General features: G+C 44.1%; 1 protein-coding gene across 3 annotated transcripts in view; it reads right to left on the bottom strand.

Annotated features, from left to right (window-relative positions):
* The window catches only part of fndc3ba (fibronectin type III domain containing 3Ba), a 167,913-nt gene that overhangs the window by 22,677 nt on the left and 130,236 nt on the right, over positions 1-15,000 (bottom strand). For all 3 annotated transcript variants that reach the window (XM_090240245.1, XM_090240246.1, XM_090240244.1), the window contains exon 23: positions 1,559-1,830. In XM_090240245.1, coding sequence (XP_090096371.1) covers positions 1,559-1,830 — 272 coding nt within the window. The remainder of the gene's footprint in view (positions 1-1,558; positions 1,831-15,000) is intronic.

Here is a 15,000-nt window from a genome sequence, read left to right as displayed (position 1 = left end):
ATTAAACTAATCTTGTAAAAAACAATCAATCATAATCACTAGTTAACTACACATGGTTAGCCTCCCGGGTGGCGCAGAGACTCTGGGTTCGCGCCCAGGCTCTGTCGTAACCGGCTGCGACCAGGAGGTCCGTGGGGCGACGCACAATTGGCGTAGTGTCGTGAGGGTTTGGCCGGTATGGATATCCTTGTCTCATCGAGCACCAGCGACTCCTGTGGCGGGCCGGGCGCAGTGCACGCTAACCAAGGTTGCCAGGTGCACGGTGTTTCTTCCGACACATTGGTACGGCTGGCTTCCGGGTTGGATGCGCGCTTTGTTAAGACTTTCAACCTTGTCTCTCCCGAGCCCGTACGGGAGTTGTAGCGATGAGACAAGATAGTAACTACTAAAAATTGGACACCACGAAATTGGGGAGAAAAAGGGGGTAAAAAAACAACAACAAAAAATGGTTGATGGTGGTTGATGATGGTTGATGATGGTTGATGATATTACTGTTTATAATATAATCTGACTGACAAGTATCTGTTGGCACTTTCGTGCGTTTTTCCAGCAGCTCTTCGTTGTGCGTCAAGCATTGCGCTGTTTATGACTTCAAACCTATCAACCCCCGAGATGAGGCTGGTGTTAGCGCGCGCTAATAGCGTTTCAAACTTCACTTGGTGTGGTTGTTTCCCTTGCTCTGCATGGGTAACACTGCTTCGATGGTGGCTGTTGTCGTTGTGTTGCTGGTTCGAGCCCAGGGAGGAGAGAGGAGAGGCACGGAAGCTATACTGTTACACTGGCAATACTAAAGTGCCTATAAGAACATCCAATAGTCAAAGGTTAATGAAATACAAATGGTATAGAGGGAAATAGTCCTATAATTCCTATAATAACTACAACCTAAACTTCTTACCTGGGAATATTGTAGACTCATGTTAAAAGGAACCACCAACTTTCATATGTTCTCATGTTCTGAGCAAGGAACTGAAACGTTAGCTTTCTTACATGGCACATATTGCGGCTTTTTTGGTCCTCCAATAATCGGTATCGGCGTTGAAAAATCATAATCGGTCGACCTCTAGTCTTGATATGAATCAGTATCCAGGGGAAATGGACTGTAACCAATCAGATGGAGTGATTGATGGATACACATGCAAATGCACTCAAATACATAAGAGGGACAGTATTACCCAGTCAGTAGTGTTATTCTAACTCAACTAGGTAAGAAAAACAGTGATATGGTGACAATAACAGCCACACACGCACACGCACACGCACACGCACACACACACACACACGCATGCATATACAGATCTACAAACATTTGCTAACATGAATAGCCGCACACACCCTTGACACACACTTTACTCATTGTCTCACAGAATCACAAACGCTTAGTGAGAACAATAACCAATCACACAACTCCCTTACTTAATTCCTAGAAACACACGGCATGATTACTGCTATTAGTGCTGCTAAGTGGACCAACATCATCTCAGACGCAATCTCAATTACAACCCTGAACATTCTGCTGGGACTGGAAATAGTGTGTGTGTGTGTGTGTGTGTGTGTGTACCTGTACTGGCTGTCTGGCTGAAGGTCAGTGATCAGGTGACTGGTTCCTGTTTCCACGGTAATGAGTTGATCGTCCAGACTGATGATGTAAGACGTTATATCCGCCCCATTACAGTTAGGCTCCTCCCACTTCAGGAAGAGGCAGGTGGAGGGGGACTGATCTGATTGGAGCTGGTCAAGCAGGAAGAAAGAAGAGACTGCGTCGGGATTAGTCGCTGGAGTCTGGAAGGTCATCTGTTCACTGTAAGGCCCCGCCCCCGCTTGGTTCACCGCCTGGCGAGGTGGAGAGAGAGAAAGAGAGAGTGAGTGAGAGAGATAGAGAGACAGAGACAGAGTGAGAGAGACAGAGCAAGTGAGAAACGGAGAGAGTGAGAGACAGAGAGAGTGATTTGAGTTATTGGGTCTGGGAGCCCACAACACAAACACTCATCTAAAACCATGGTTACACATCAATTAAAAGCACAACACCAAATCCTCCTCCACAGTAACTAAACATAACAGCCCTTGAATACCCCATATACTCATAAACAGTTCAATATTATTAACCAGTTTGTAATAGGTAAACTCAACCCTCAGTCTCACTGCCAAAATTCCCTGCAGCATTCCCACCACATCCACAGACCCCTGTCCCCGAATACTGTTCTTTCACGTCTTCCATATTGCTAATTTAGCTGCCCCTGACTCAAAATTAAGCAAAATAACTACACCCATTCGACTAAACCTGTACTTTAGCCCAAATATAAACAGTTGGGAAGAGAAAACCTCTCCCAGAGCTGAGAACCAAGAAGTGATCAGGTCAATCATCCTGACCAACCTGGGACACTGTAAAAACAGATGTGCCAGAGTTTCAGACTCAGCAGAGAATGGTCACCCCTCCCCAACACTAGGATCCAGGTGTACCAGATGCATGTTGGTGGCTATATCCAAATGTATTATCTTCCATTGCAGGTCAGCTGTCTTCTTATCAATAGGCAGTTTGTATAATGATCGCCAACATCCTTTTGGGAAGGCACCTGGACCAAACAACTTAACATTAAAATACCAGTAAGGTGATGATGACCTTTGTGCACAAGTGAATATCAACAGTAACAATATGGTGATCAGAGAAACCCACAGGAGTAATATCACACCTTCCAACCCTACTACAGTAGTGATCAGATACATACAACCTGTCTAACCTTCCAACCCTACTACAGTAGTGATCAGATACATATAACCTGTCTAACCTTCCAACCCTACTACAGTAGTGATCAGATACATACAACCTGTCTAACCTTTCTGCACTGACACCACCTTCCTTAACTTTTAACCATGTGTACTGCCTAACTGTTGCATTCCTTACTCTCCACACATCAGAAAGCTCAAACTCAGTTAATAGACCAGACAGGCAAGTGGCTGACCGCAGATGAGGTCAACAGTAAAATCTACTGTAGAATTCCAGTCCCCCCCTAAAACTATTCACCCCTCTTGGTCACACTGTCTTAAGGTTTCCTTTATTTGATCAAATACAGCAATACCCTCTGTACCCTCATTAGGAGCATAAACATAAAAAAAACAAAAAAACACAACATCCACCTTGACCAATAAAACCCGACCATTGACAATCTCTGTTGTAGATACCACAGTCACCCCTAAACCTGAGGAAAGCAAAATTGCCACCCCAGCACTGAAATTAGTACCATGACTGAGTATATGCTGCCCTTCCCACCACATACCCCAGTCAACCTCATTAGCCTCATCACTATGTGTCTCCTGTAGAAAAAACTACATTAAGCCTTTTCTGTTTTATTACTTCTAATTAGAGGTCAACCGATTAATCAGAATGGCCGATTAATTAGGGCCGATTTCAAGTTTTCATAACAATCGGAAATCTGTATTTTTGGAAGACGATTTTGCTATTTTATTTTTTACACCTTTATTTCATTTTTATTTAACTAGGCAAGTCAGTTAAGAACACATTCTTATTTTCAATGACTGCATTTTACGTAATTATGACATAACATTGAAGGTGTTGCAACGTAACAGGAATATTTCGACTTATGGATGCCACCCGTTAGATAAAATACGTAACGGTTCCGTATTTCAGTGAAAGAATAAACGTTTTGTTTTCGAGATGATAGTTTCCGGATTCTACTTAATGTCCTAAGGCTCGTATTTCTGTGTGTTATTATGTTATAATTAAGTCTATGATTTGATAGAGCAGTCTGACTGAGCGATGGTAGGCAGCAGTAGGCTCGTAAGCATTCATTCAAGCAGCATTTACGTGTGTTTGCCAGCAGCTCTTCGCTGTGCTTCAAGCATTGAGCTGTTTATGACTTCAAGCCTATCACCTCCCGAGATGAGGCTAGTGTAACCGATGTGAAATGGCTAGCTAGTTAGCGGGGTGCGCGCTAATAGCGTTTCAAACGTCACTCGCTCCGAGACTTGGAGTAGTTGTTCCCCTTGCTCTGCATGGGTAACGCTGCTTCGAGGGTGGCTGTTGTCGATGTGTTCCTGGTTCGAGCCCAGGTAGGGGTGAGGAGAGGGACGGAAGCTATTCTGTTAAACTGGCAATACTAAAGTGCCTATAAGAACATCCAATAGTCAAAGGTATATGAAATACAAATGGTATAGAGTGAAATAGTCCTATAATTCTTATAATAACTACAACCTAAAACTTCTTACCTGGGAATATTGAAGACTCATGTTAAAAGGAACCACCAGCTTTCATATGTTCTCATGTTCTGAGCAAGGAACTGAAACGTTAGCTTTCTTACATAGCACATATTGCACTTTTACTTTCTTCTCCAACACTTTGTTTTTGCATTATTTAAACCAAATTGAACATGTTTCATTATTTATTTGAGGCTAAATGAATTTTATTGATATATTATATTAAGGTAAAATAAATGTTCATTCAGTATTGTTGTAATTGTCATTATTACAAAAAAATAAAAATCGTCCGATTAATCGGTATCAGCTTTTTTTGGTCCTCCAATAATCAGTATAGGTATCGGCGATGAAAAATCACAATCAGTCGACCTCTACTTCTAATACCCAATCCCTCTTATTCCTGTCCCTTCCCCCATTAATATTGAGAGGACCTTAGTATCTCCATATAGAAAAGAGAAAGTAAAAGCAGAAGAAACCACAGAGAAACCAGACAAGGAGAAAAAACACCCTATGAAGCATGATCATCATCATTGTTTTAATTTTCTCTGAACCTGACCACATTTCCCACTACCTTTTTCTGCAGTGACAGCAGTAGCACATTTCCTCAAGCGAAAACGCTTCTTCTCACTCAACTGGTCTAACCCCACCATCTTCTGTAACATCACAGCTGACCTCACAAATTTATCAACATCCCAAAAATCTTCCAATTTGACAGATTTCCCAAAAGTCTGATCCAGGAAACCACTGACCTCCTCTAGACTGTAAATTGAGTCTTCATCAGCTGCTATCGTATCAGGAGAGATATCCATATCCTTCTCCTGATCCTCCTCAACTGAGGCCACAGACCACTGACTCCCTTCTACCACATCCCTCTCAACACTCCCCACTTCACCCCATCACTCGTACCAGGCATCTCCTCCACTACCTGGGAGACAAGCCCCACCTGAACCCCCTCCTGTACCCCATTACTCGTAGTGGGTATCTCCTCCACTACCTGGGAGACTAGCTCCACATGAACCCCCTCCTGTACCCCAGCACTCGTACTGGGCAACTCCTCACCAGTCTGAGGAAATGGCTCTTCAGGTCTGTCCTTACCTTCTACAACAATATTTTGCTGCTGCATAGCATTCTCCTCTGGTACAAGTTTCAACTCCGTGCCTTCAACACGGACAACTTGTTCCTCAGCAACAGGTGCTTTTGGCTGCTCAACCACTGTCGGCCCACCTCTCCCTACATCAGTGGGCCCAGGCATTACGAGGCCCACCTCTCTCTACATCAGTGGGCCCAGGCGTTATGAGGACCACCTCTCTCTACATCAGTGGGCCCAGGCGTTACGAGGCCCACCTCTCCCTACATCAGTGGGCCCAGGCGTTACGAGGCCCACCTCTCTCTACATCAGTGGGCCCAGGCGTTACGAGGCCCACCTCTCCCTACATCAGTGGGCCCAGGCGTTACGAGGCCCACCTCTCTCTACATCAGTGGGCCCAGGCGTTACGAGGACCACCTCTCCCTACATCAGTGGGCCCAGGCGTTACGAGGCCCACCTCTCTCTACATCAGTGGGCCCAGGCGTTATGAGGACCACCTCTCTCTACATCAGTGGGCCCAGGCGTTACGAGGACCACCTCTCTCTACATCAGTGGGCCCAGGCGTTATGAGGACCACCTCTCTCTACATCAGTGGGCCCAGGCGTTATGAGGACCACCTCTCCCTACATCAGTGGGCCCAGGCGTTATGAGGACCACCTCTCTCTACATCAGTGGGCCCAGGCGTTACGAGGACCACCTCTCTCTACATCAGTGGGCCCAGGCGTTACGAGAACCACCTCTCTCTACATCAGTGGGCCCAGGCATTACGAGAACCACCTCTCTCTACATCAGTGGGCCCAGGTGTTACGAGGCCCACCTCTCCCTACATCAGTGGGCCCAGGCGTTACGAGGACCACCTCTCTCTACATCAGTGGGCCCAGGCGTTACGAGGACCACCTCTCTCTACATCAGTGGGCCCAGGCGTTACGAGGACCACCTCTCTCTACATCAGTGGGCCCAGGCGTTACGAGGACCACCTCTCTCTACATCAGTGGGCCCAGGCGTTACGAGGCCCACCTCTCCCTACATCAGTGGGCCCAGGCGTTACGAGGACCACCTCTCTCTACATCAGTGGGCCCAGGCGTTACGAGGACCACCTCTCTCTACATCAGTGGGCCCAGGCGTTACGAGGACCACCTCTCCCTCCGGTGAGTCCAAAAACATAAACACCTGTCGCCGAAACAACATAATCTGTTTCAATGCCAGGTGTTTGAAATGACATTACCTGTTTCAATGCCGGGTGTTTGAAATGACATTACCTGTTTCAATGCCGGGTGTTTGAAATGACATTACCTGTTTCAATGCCGGGTGTTTGAAATGACATAACTTGTTTCAACGCCGGGTGTTTGCAACCCAACGGGACAACCTTACAACCTTAATTTGCAAACTTCCCATACCGCAATAACTCGCGCTCCAATAGCTCATTGGGAATAAACAGCGGTACATTTGAAAAAGCAGCGTAACTTGAATAAACATTCCTTTAAGAAGTACACCATGCTCAACCATCCGATCAACTAGACACTCTCCTTTAAGAAGTACACCATGCTCAACCATACAATCAACCAGACACTCTTCTTTAAGAAGTACACCATGCTCAACCATCCGATCAACTAGACACTCTCCTTTAAGAAGTACACCATGCTCAACCATACGATCAACCAGACACTCTTCTTTAAGAAGTACACCATGCTCAACCATCCGATCAACTAGACACTCTCCTTTAAGAAGTACACCATGCTCAACCATACGATCAACCAGACACTCTTCTTTAAGAAGTACACCATGCTCAACCATCCGATCAACAAGACTCTCTCCTTTAAGAAGTACACCATGCTCAACCATCCGATCAACTAGACACTCTCCTTTAAGAAGTACACCATGCTCAACCATACGATCAACCAGACACTCTTCTTTAAGAAGTACACCATGCTCAACCATCCGATCAACAAGACAATCTTCTTTAAGAAGTACACCATGCTCAACCATCCGATCAACCAGACACTCTTCTTTAAGAAGTACACCATGCTCAACCATACGATCAACAAGACACTCTTCTTTAAGAAGTACACCATGCTCAACCATACGATCAACAAGACACTCTTCTTTAAGAAGTACACCATGCTCAACCATACGATCTACAATACACTCTTCTTTAAGAAGTACACCATGCTCAACCATACGATCAACAAGACACTCTTCTTTAAGAAGTACACCATGCTCAACCATACGATCAACAAGACACTCTTCTTTAAGAAGTACACCATGCTCAACCATACGATCTACAATACACTCTTCTTTAAGAAGTACACCATGCTCAACCATACGATCAACAAGACACTCTTCTTTAAGAAGTACACCATGCTCAACCATACGATCAACAAGACACTCTTCTATAAGAAGTACACCATGCTCAACCATACGATCAACAAGACACTCTTCTTTAAGAAGTACACCATGCTCAACCATACGATCAACAAGACACTCTTCTTTAAGAAGTACACCATGCTCAACCATACGATCAACAAGACTCTCTCCTTTAAGAACTACACCATGCTCAACCATACGATCAACAAGACACTCTTCTTTAAGAAGTACACCATGCTCAACCATACGATCAACAAGACACTCTTCTTTAAGAAGTACACCATGCTCAACCATCCGATCAACTAGACACTCTCCTTTAAGAAGTACACCATGCTCAATCATCCGATCAACAAGACACTCTTCTATAAGAAGTACGCCATGCTCAACCATACGATCAACAAGACACTCTTCTTTAAGAAGTACACCATGCTCAATCATCCGATCAACAAGACACTCTTCTATAAGAAGTACACCATGCTCAACCATATGATCTACAAGACACTCTTCTTTAAGAAGTACACCATGCTCAACCATATGATCTACAAGACACTCTTCTATAAGAAGTACACCATGCTCAACCATTTGATCTACAAGACACTCTTCTATAAGAAGTACACCATGCTCAACCATATGATCTACAAGACTCTCTTCTTTAAGAAGTACACCATGCTCAACCATATGATCTACAAGACACTCTTCTATAAGAAGTATACCATGCTCAACCATATGATCTACAAGACACTCTTCTATAAGAAGTACACCATGCTCAACCATATGATCTACAAGACACTCTTCTGTAAGAAGTACACCATGCTCAACCATATGATCTACAAGACACTCTTCTATAAGAAGTACACCATGCTCAACCATCTGATAAACAAGACACTCTTCTTTAAGAAGTACACCATGCTCAACCATCCGATCAACAAGACACTCTTCTATAAGAAGTACACCATGCTCAACCATACGATCAACCAGACACTCTTCTTTAAGAAGTACACCATGCTCAACCATCTGATCAACAAGACTCTCTTCTTTAAGAAGTACACCATGCTCAACCATCCGGTCAACCAGACACTCTTCTTTAAGAAGTACACCATGCTCAACCATCCGATCAACTAGACACTCTTCTATAAGAAGTACACCATGCTCAACCATCCGGTCAACCAGACACTCTTCTTTAAGAAGTACACCATGCTCAACCATCCGATCAACCAGACACTCTTCTTTAAGAAGTACACCATGCTCAACCATCCGGTCAACCAGACACTCTTCTTTAAGAAGTACACCATGCTCAACCATCCGGTCAACCAGACACTCTTCTTTAAGAAGTACACCATGCTCAACCATACGATCAACCAGACACTCTTCTTTAAGAAGTACACCATGCTCAACCATCCAATCAACCAGACACTCTTCTTTAAGAAGTACACCATGCTCAACCATCCGATCAACCAGACACTCTTCTTTAAGAAGTACACCATGCTCAACCATACGATCAACCAGACACTCTTCTTTAAGAAGTACACCATGCTCAACCATCCGGTCAACCAGACACTCTTCTTTAAGAAGTACACCATGCTCAACCATCCGATCAACCATACACTCTTCTTTAAGAAGTACACCATGCTCAACCATACGATCAACTAGACACGCTTCTTTAAGAAGTACACCATGCTCAACCATATGATCAACTAGACACTCTCCTTTAAGAAGTACACCATGCTCAACCATCTGATCAACAAGACGCTCTTCTATAAGAACTACACCATGCTCAACCATACGATCAACCAGACACTCTTCTTTAAGAAGTACACCATGCTCAACCATCCGATCAACCAGACACTCTTCTTTAAGAAGTACACCATGCTCAACCATCCGATCAACCAGACACTCTTCTTTAAGAAGTACACCATGCTCAACCATCCGATCAACAAGACACTCTTCTTTAAGAAGTACACCATGCTCAACCATACGATCAACCAGACTCTCTTCTTTAAGAAGTACACCATGCTCAACCATCCGATCAACAAGACAATCTTCTTTAAGAAGTACACCATGCTCAACCATCCGATCAACCAGACACTCTTCTTTAAAAAGTACACCATGCTCAACCATCCGATCAACCAGACACTCTTCTTTAAGAAGTACACCATGCTCAACCATCCGATCAACCAGACACTCTTCTATAAGAAGTACACCATGCTCAACCATCCCATCTACCAGACACTCTTCTTTAAGAAATACACCACAGCTTTATTCATCCGTGACACATAAGCAACATTCTCATATCCCACCTTCTCTCCTACGGCGACCAGAAACTCCTCCACCGTGACAGTAGCTTCAGTAACACACCTAAAGCCGTGCCGAAGTGACAGGGATGGCGTCCCCATGTGAGTCACCATCCCGCCAAAACCAGGGTAATTTCGACACAAAAAAAATATATACTTAATTCTACCACAACAACTAAATAAAACTAATGATAACCTTAATCGTGCACAGGAAGAAAAAAAAGATAGCACCAAGAAAAGGAAACGTAAAAGAAAAACCAAGATATCTAACTCTACACAACACTCACACTCACTCACACAATTCCCAGCATGCACCAAACACACTCAGCATGCAGAGAGAGAGACAGAGAGAGAGAAATCTGTAGTGTTTGCTTTTTACAGTGCCTTGCGAAAGTATTCGGCCCCCTTGAACTTTGCGACCTTTTGCCACATTTCAGGCTTCAAACATAAAGATATAAAACTGTATTTTTTTGTGAAGAATCAACAACAAGTGGGACACAATCATGAAGTGGAACGACATTTATTGGATATTTCAAACTTTTTTAACAAATCAAAAACTGAAAAATATGGGCGTCCAAAATTATTCAGCCCCCTTAAGTTAATACTTTGTAGCGCCACCTTTTGCTGCGATTACAGCTGTAAGTCGCTTGGGGTATGTCTCTATCAGTTTTGCACATCGAGAGACTGACATTTTTTCCCATTCCTCCTTGCAAAACAGCTCGAGCTCAGTGAGGTTGGATGGAGAGCATTTGTGAACAGCAGTTTTCAGTTCTTTCCACAGATTCTCGATTGGATTCAGGTCTGGACTTTGACTTGGCCATTCTAACACCTGGATATGTTTATTTTTGAACCATTCCATTGTAGATTTTGCTTTATGCTTTGGATCATTGTCTTGTTGGAAGACAAATCTCCGTCCCAATCAGTCTTATATTGCACAAATTTGGCCTTTATGGAAGAGTGGCAAGAAGAAAGCCATTTCTTAAAGATATCCATAAAAAGTGTTGTTTAAAGTTTGCCACAAGCCACCTGGGAGACACACCAAACATGTGGAAGAAGGTGCTCTGGTCAGATGAAACCAAAATTGAACTTTTTGGCAACAATGCAAAACGTTATGTTTGGCGTAAAAGCAACACAGCTGAACACACCATCCCCACTGTCAAACATGGTGGTGGCAGCATCATGGTTTGGGCCTGCTTTTCTTCAGCAGGGACAGGGAAGATGGTTAAAATTGATGGGAAGATGGATGGAGCCAAATACAGGACCATTCTGGAAGAAAACCTGATGGAGTCTGCAAAAGACCTGAGACTGGGACGGAGATTTGTCTTCCAACAAGACAATGATCCAAAACATAAAGCAAAATCTACAATGGAATGGTTCAAAAATAAACATATCCAGGTGTTAGAATGGCCAAGTCAAAGTCCAGACCTGAATCCAATCGAGAATCTGTGGAAAGAACTGAAAACTGCTGTTCACAAATGCTGATAGAGACATACCCCAAGCGACTTACAGCTGTAATCACAGCAAAAGGTGGCGCTACAAAGTATTAACTTAAGGGGGCTGAATAATTTTGCACGCCCAAGTTTTCAGTTTTTGATTTGTTAAAAAAGTTTGAAATATCCAATAAATGTCGTTCCACTTCATGATTGTGTCCCACTTGTTGTTGATTCTTCACAAAAAAATACAGTTTTATATCTTTATGTTTGAAGCCTGAAATGTGGCAAAAGGTCGCAAAGTTCAAGGGGGCCGAATACTTTCGCAAGGCACTGTAAATGGTTACCTTACTCAAAAATAAAGACATATCATTAAGTGGTCTGACAAACACACACACACTGCTAATGTTATTGTCCTATGCGACCTCTCTAGTCTCCTAATAACATCAGTGATATAAACCACATAGATGAGTCATAAAGAAATGGGCCATAAAATCAACTAGAAAATAAATCACGAGTCCTACAACAGGTGTGTGTGCAAGAGAGGGTGTGTGGTGTGTGTCTACATACGTTTGTGTGTGTGTGTGTGTATTTGTGAGAGCAGGGTGCATAAACTACAATCTATCAAGCTCAACCTTTCCTTGACCTTCATAGACAGTTTGACAGTCGGCTCTAGAGCCTAGTCACCTTATTATAAGATGTTGTTAGCGAATGTACATGTGTGTGTGTGTAGTCTACAGCAGTAGTGTGTGTGTGTGTAGTCTACAGCAATAGTGTGTGTGTAGTCTACAGCAGTAGTGTGTGTGTGTGTGCGTGTAGTCTACAGCAATAGTGTGTGTGTAGTCTACAGCAATAGTGTGTGTGTAGTCTACAGCAGTAGTGTGTGTGTAGTCTACAGCAATAGTGTGTGTGTGTAGTCTACAGCAATAGTGTGTGTGTGTAGTCTACAGCAATAGTGTGTGTGTGTGTAGTCTACGGCAGTAGTGTGTGTGTGTGTAGTCTACAGCAATAGTGTGTGTAGTCTACAGCAATAGTGTGTGTGTAGTCTACAGCAAAAGTGTGTGTGTAGTCTACAGCAATAGTGTGTGTGTGTGTAGTCTACAGCAATATTGTGTGTGTGTAGTCTACAGCAATAGTGTGTGTGTAGTCTACAGCAGTAGTGTGTGTGTAGTCTACAGCAGTAGTGTGTGTGTGTAGTCTACAGCAGTAGTGTGTGTGTGTGTGTGTAGTCTACAGCAGTAGTGTGTGTGTGTGTGTGTGTGTAATCTACAGCAGTAGTGTGTGTGTGTGTGTAGTCTACAGCAGTAGTGTGTGTGTGTAGTCTACAGCAGTAGTGTGTGTGTGCAGTCTACAGCAAAAGTGTGTGTGTGTAGTCTACAGCAATAGTGTGTGTGTGTGTATTCTACAGCAATAGTGTGTGTGTAGTCTACAGCAGTAGTGTGTGTGTAGTCTACAGCAGTAGTGTGTGTGTGTAGTCTACAGCAGTAGTGTGTGTGTGTGTGTGTGTAGTCTACAGCAGTAGTGTGTGTGTGTGTGTGTGTGTGTGTGTGTGTGTGTGTGTGTGTAATCTACAGCAGTAGTGTGTGTGTGTGTGTGTAGTCTACAGCAGTAGTGTGTGTGTGTAGTCTACAGCAGTAGTGTGTGTGTGCAGTCTACAGCAATAGTGTGTGTGTGTGTAGTCTACAGCAGTAGTGTGTGTGTGTGTAGTCTACAGCAGTAGTGTGTGTGTGTGTGTGTGTGTGTGTAGTCAACAGCAGTAGTATGTGTGTGTAGTCTACAGCAGCAGTAGTGTGTGTGTAGTCTACAGCAGTAGTGTGGTGTGTGTAGTCTACAGCAGTAGTGTGTGTGTGTAGTCTACAGCAGTAGTGTGTGTGTGTAGTCTACAGCAGTAGTGTGTGTGTAGTCTACAGCAGTAGTGTGTGTGTAGTCTACAGCAGCAGTAGTGTGTGTGTAGTCTACAGCAGCAGTAGTGTGTGTGTAGTCTACAGCCTTAGTGTGTGTGTAGTCTACAGCAGTAGTGTGTGTGTAGTCTACAGCAGTAGTGTGGCGTGTGTAGTCTACAGCAGTAGTGTGTGTGTAGTCTACAGCAGCAGTAGTGTGTGTGTAGTCTACAACAGTAGTGTGTGTGTGCAGTCTACAGCAGTAGTGTGTGTGTGCAGTCTACAGCAGTAGTGTGTGTGTAGTCTACAGCAGTAGTGTGTGTGTGTAGTCTACAGCAGTAGTGTGTGTGTAGTCTACAGCAGTAGTGTGTGTGTAGTCTACAGCAGCAGTAGTGTGTGTGTAGTCTACAGCAGTAGTGTGTGTGTGTGTAGTCTACAGCAGTAGTGTGTGTGTGTGTAGTCTACAGCAGCAGTAGTGTGTGTGTGTAGTCTACAGCAGTAGTAGTGTGTGTGTGTAGTCTACAGCAGTAGTGTGTGTGTAGTCTACAGCAGTAGTGTGTGTGTAGTCTACAGCAGTAGTGTGTGTGTGTGTAGTCTACAGCAGTAGTGTGTGTGTGTGTAGTCTACAGCAGTAGTGTGTGTGTAGTCTACAGCAGCAGTAGTGTGTGTGTGTAGTCTACAGCAGTAGTGTGTGTGTAGTCTACAGCAGTAGTGTGTGTGTAGTCTACAGCAGTAGTGTGTGTGTGTAGTCTACAGCAGTAGTGTGTGTGTAGTCTACAGCAGTAGTGTGTGTGTAGTCTACAGCAGTAGTGTGTGTGTGTAGTCTACAGCAGTAGTGTGTGTGTAGTCTACAGCAGCAGTAGCGTGTGTTTAGTCTACAGCAGTAGTGTGTGTGTGTAGTCTACAGCAGTAGTGTGTGTGTAGTCTACAGCAGCAGTAGCGTGTGTTTAGTCTACAGCAGTAGTGTGTGTGTTTAGTCTACAGCAGTAGTGTGTGTGTAGTCTACAGCAGTAGTGTGTGTGTAGTCTACAGCAGCAGTAGTGTGTGTTTAGTCTACAGCAGTAGTGTGTGTGTAGTCTACAGCAGCAGTAGTGTGTGTGTGTAGTCTACAGCAGCAGTAGTGTGTGTGTGTAGTCTACAGCAGCAGTAGTGTGTGTGTGTAGTCTACAGCAGTAGTGTGGCGTGTGTAGTCTACAGCAGCAGTAGTGTGTGTGTGTAGTCTACAGCAGTAGTGTGTGTGTGTGTAGTCTACAGCAGCAGTAGTGTGTGTGTGTAGTCTACAGCAGCAGTAGTGTGTGTGTGTGTGTGTGTGTGTGTGTGTGTGTGTGTGTGTGTAGTCTACAGCAGTAGTGTGTGTGTGTGTGTGTGTGTGTGTGTGTGTGTGTGTGTAGTCTACAGCAGTAGTGTGTGTGTGTGTGTGTGTGTGTGTGTGTAGTCTACAGCAGTAGTGTGTGTGTGTGTGTGTGTGTGTGTGTGTGTAGTCTACAGCAGCAGTAGTGTGTGTGTGTAGTCTACAGCAGCAGTAGTGTGTGTGTGTAGTCTACAGCAGCAGTAGTGTGTGTGTGTAGTCTACGGCAGTAGTGTGTGTGTGTGTAGTCTACAGCAATAGTGTGTGTAGTCTACAGCAATAGTGTGTGTGTAGTCTACAGCAAAAGTGTGTGTGTAGTCTACAGCAATAGTGTGTGTGTGTGTAGTCTACAGCAATATTGTGTGTGTGTAGTCTACAGCAATAGTGTGTG

This window comes from Oncorhynchus mykiss, chromosome 7 (genome assembly GCF_057628025.1).
Source record: "Oncorhynchus mykiss isolate SJ-2025 chromosome 7, ASM5762802v1, whole genome shotgun sequence".
NCBI classification, from domain to species: domain Eukaryota; kingdom Metazoa; phylum Chordata; class Actinopteri; order Salmoniformes; family Salmonidae; genus Oncorhynchus; species Oncorhynchus mykiss.
This window is presented reverse-complemented; position numbering and strand designations above follow the sequence as displayed.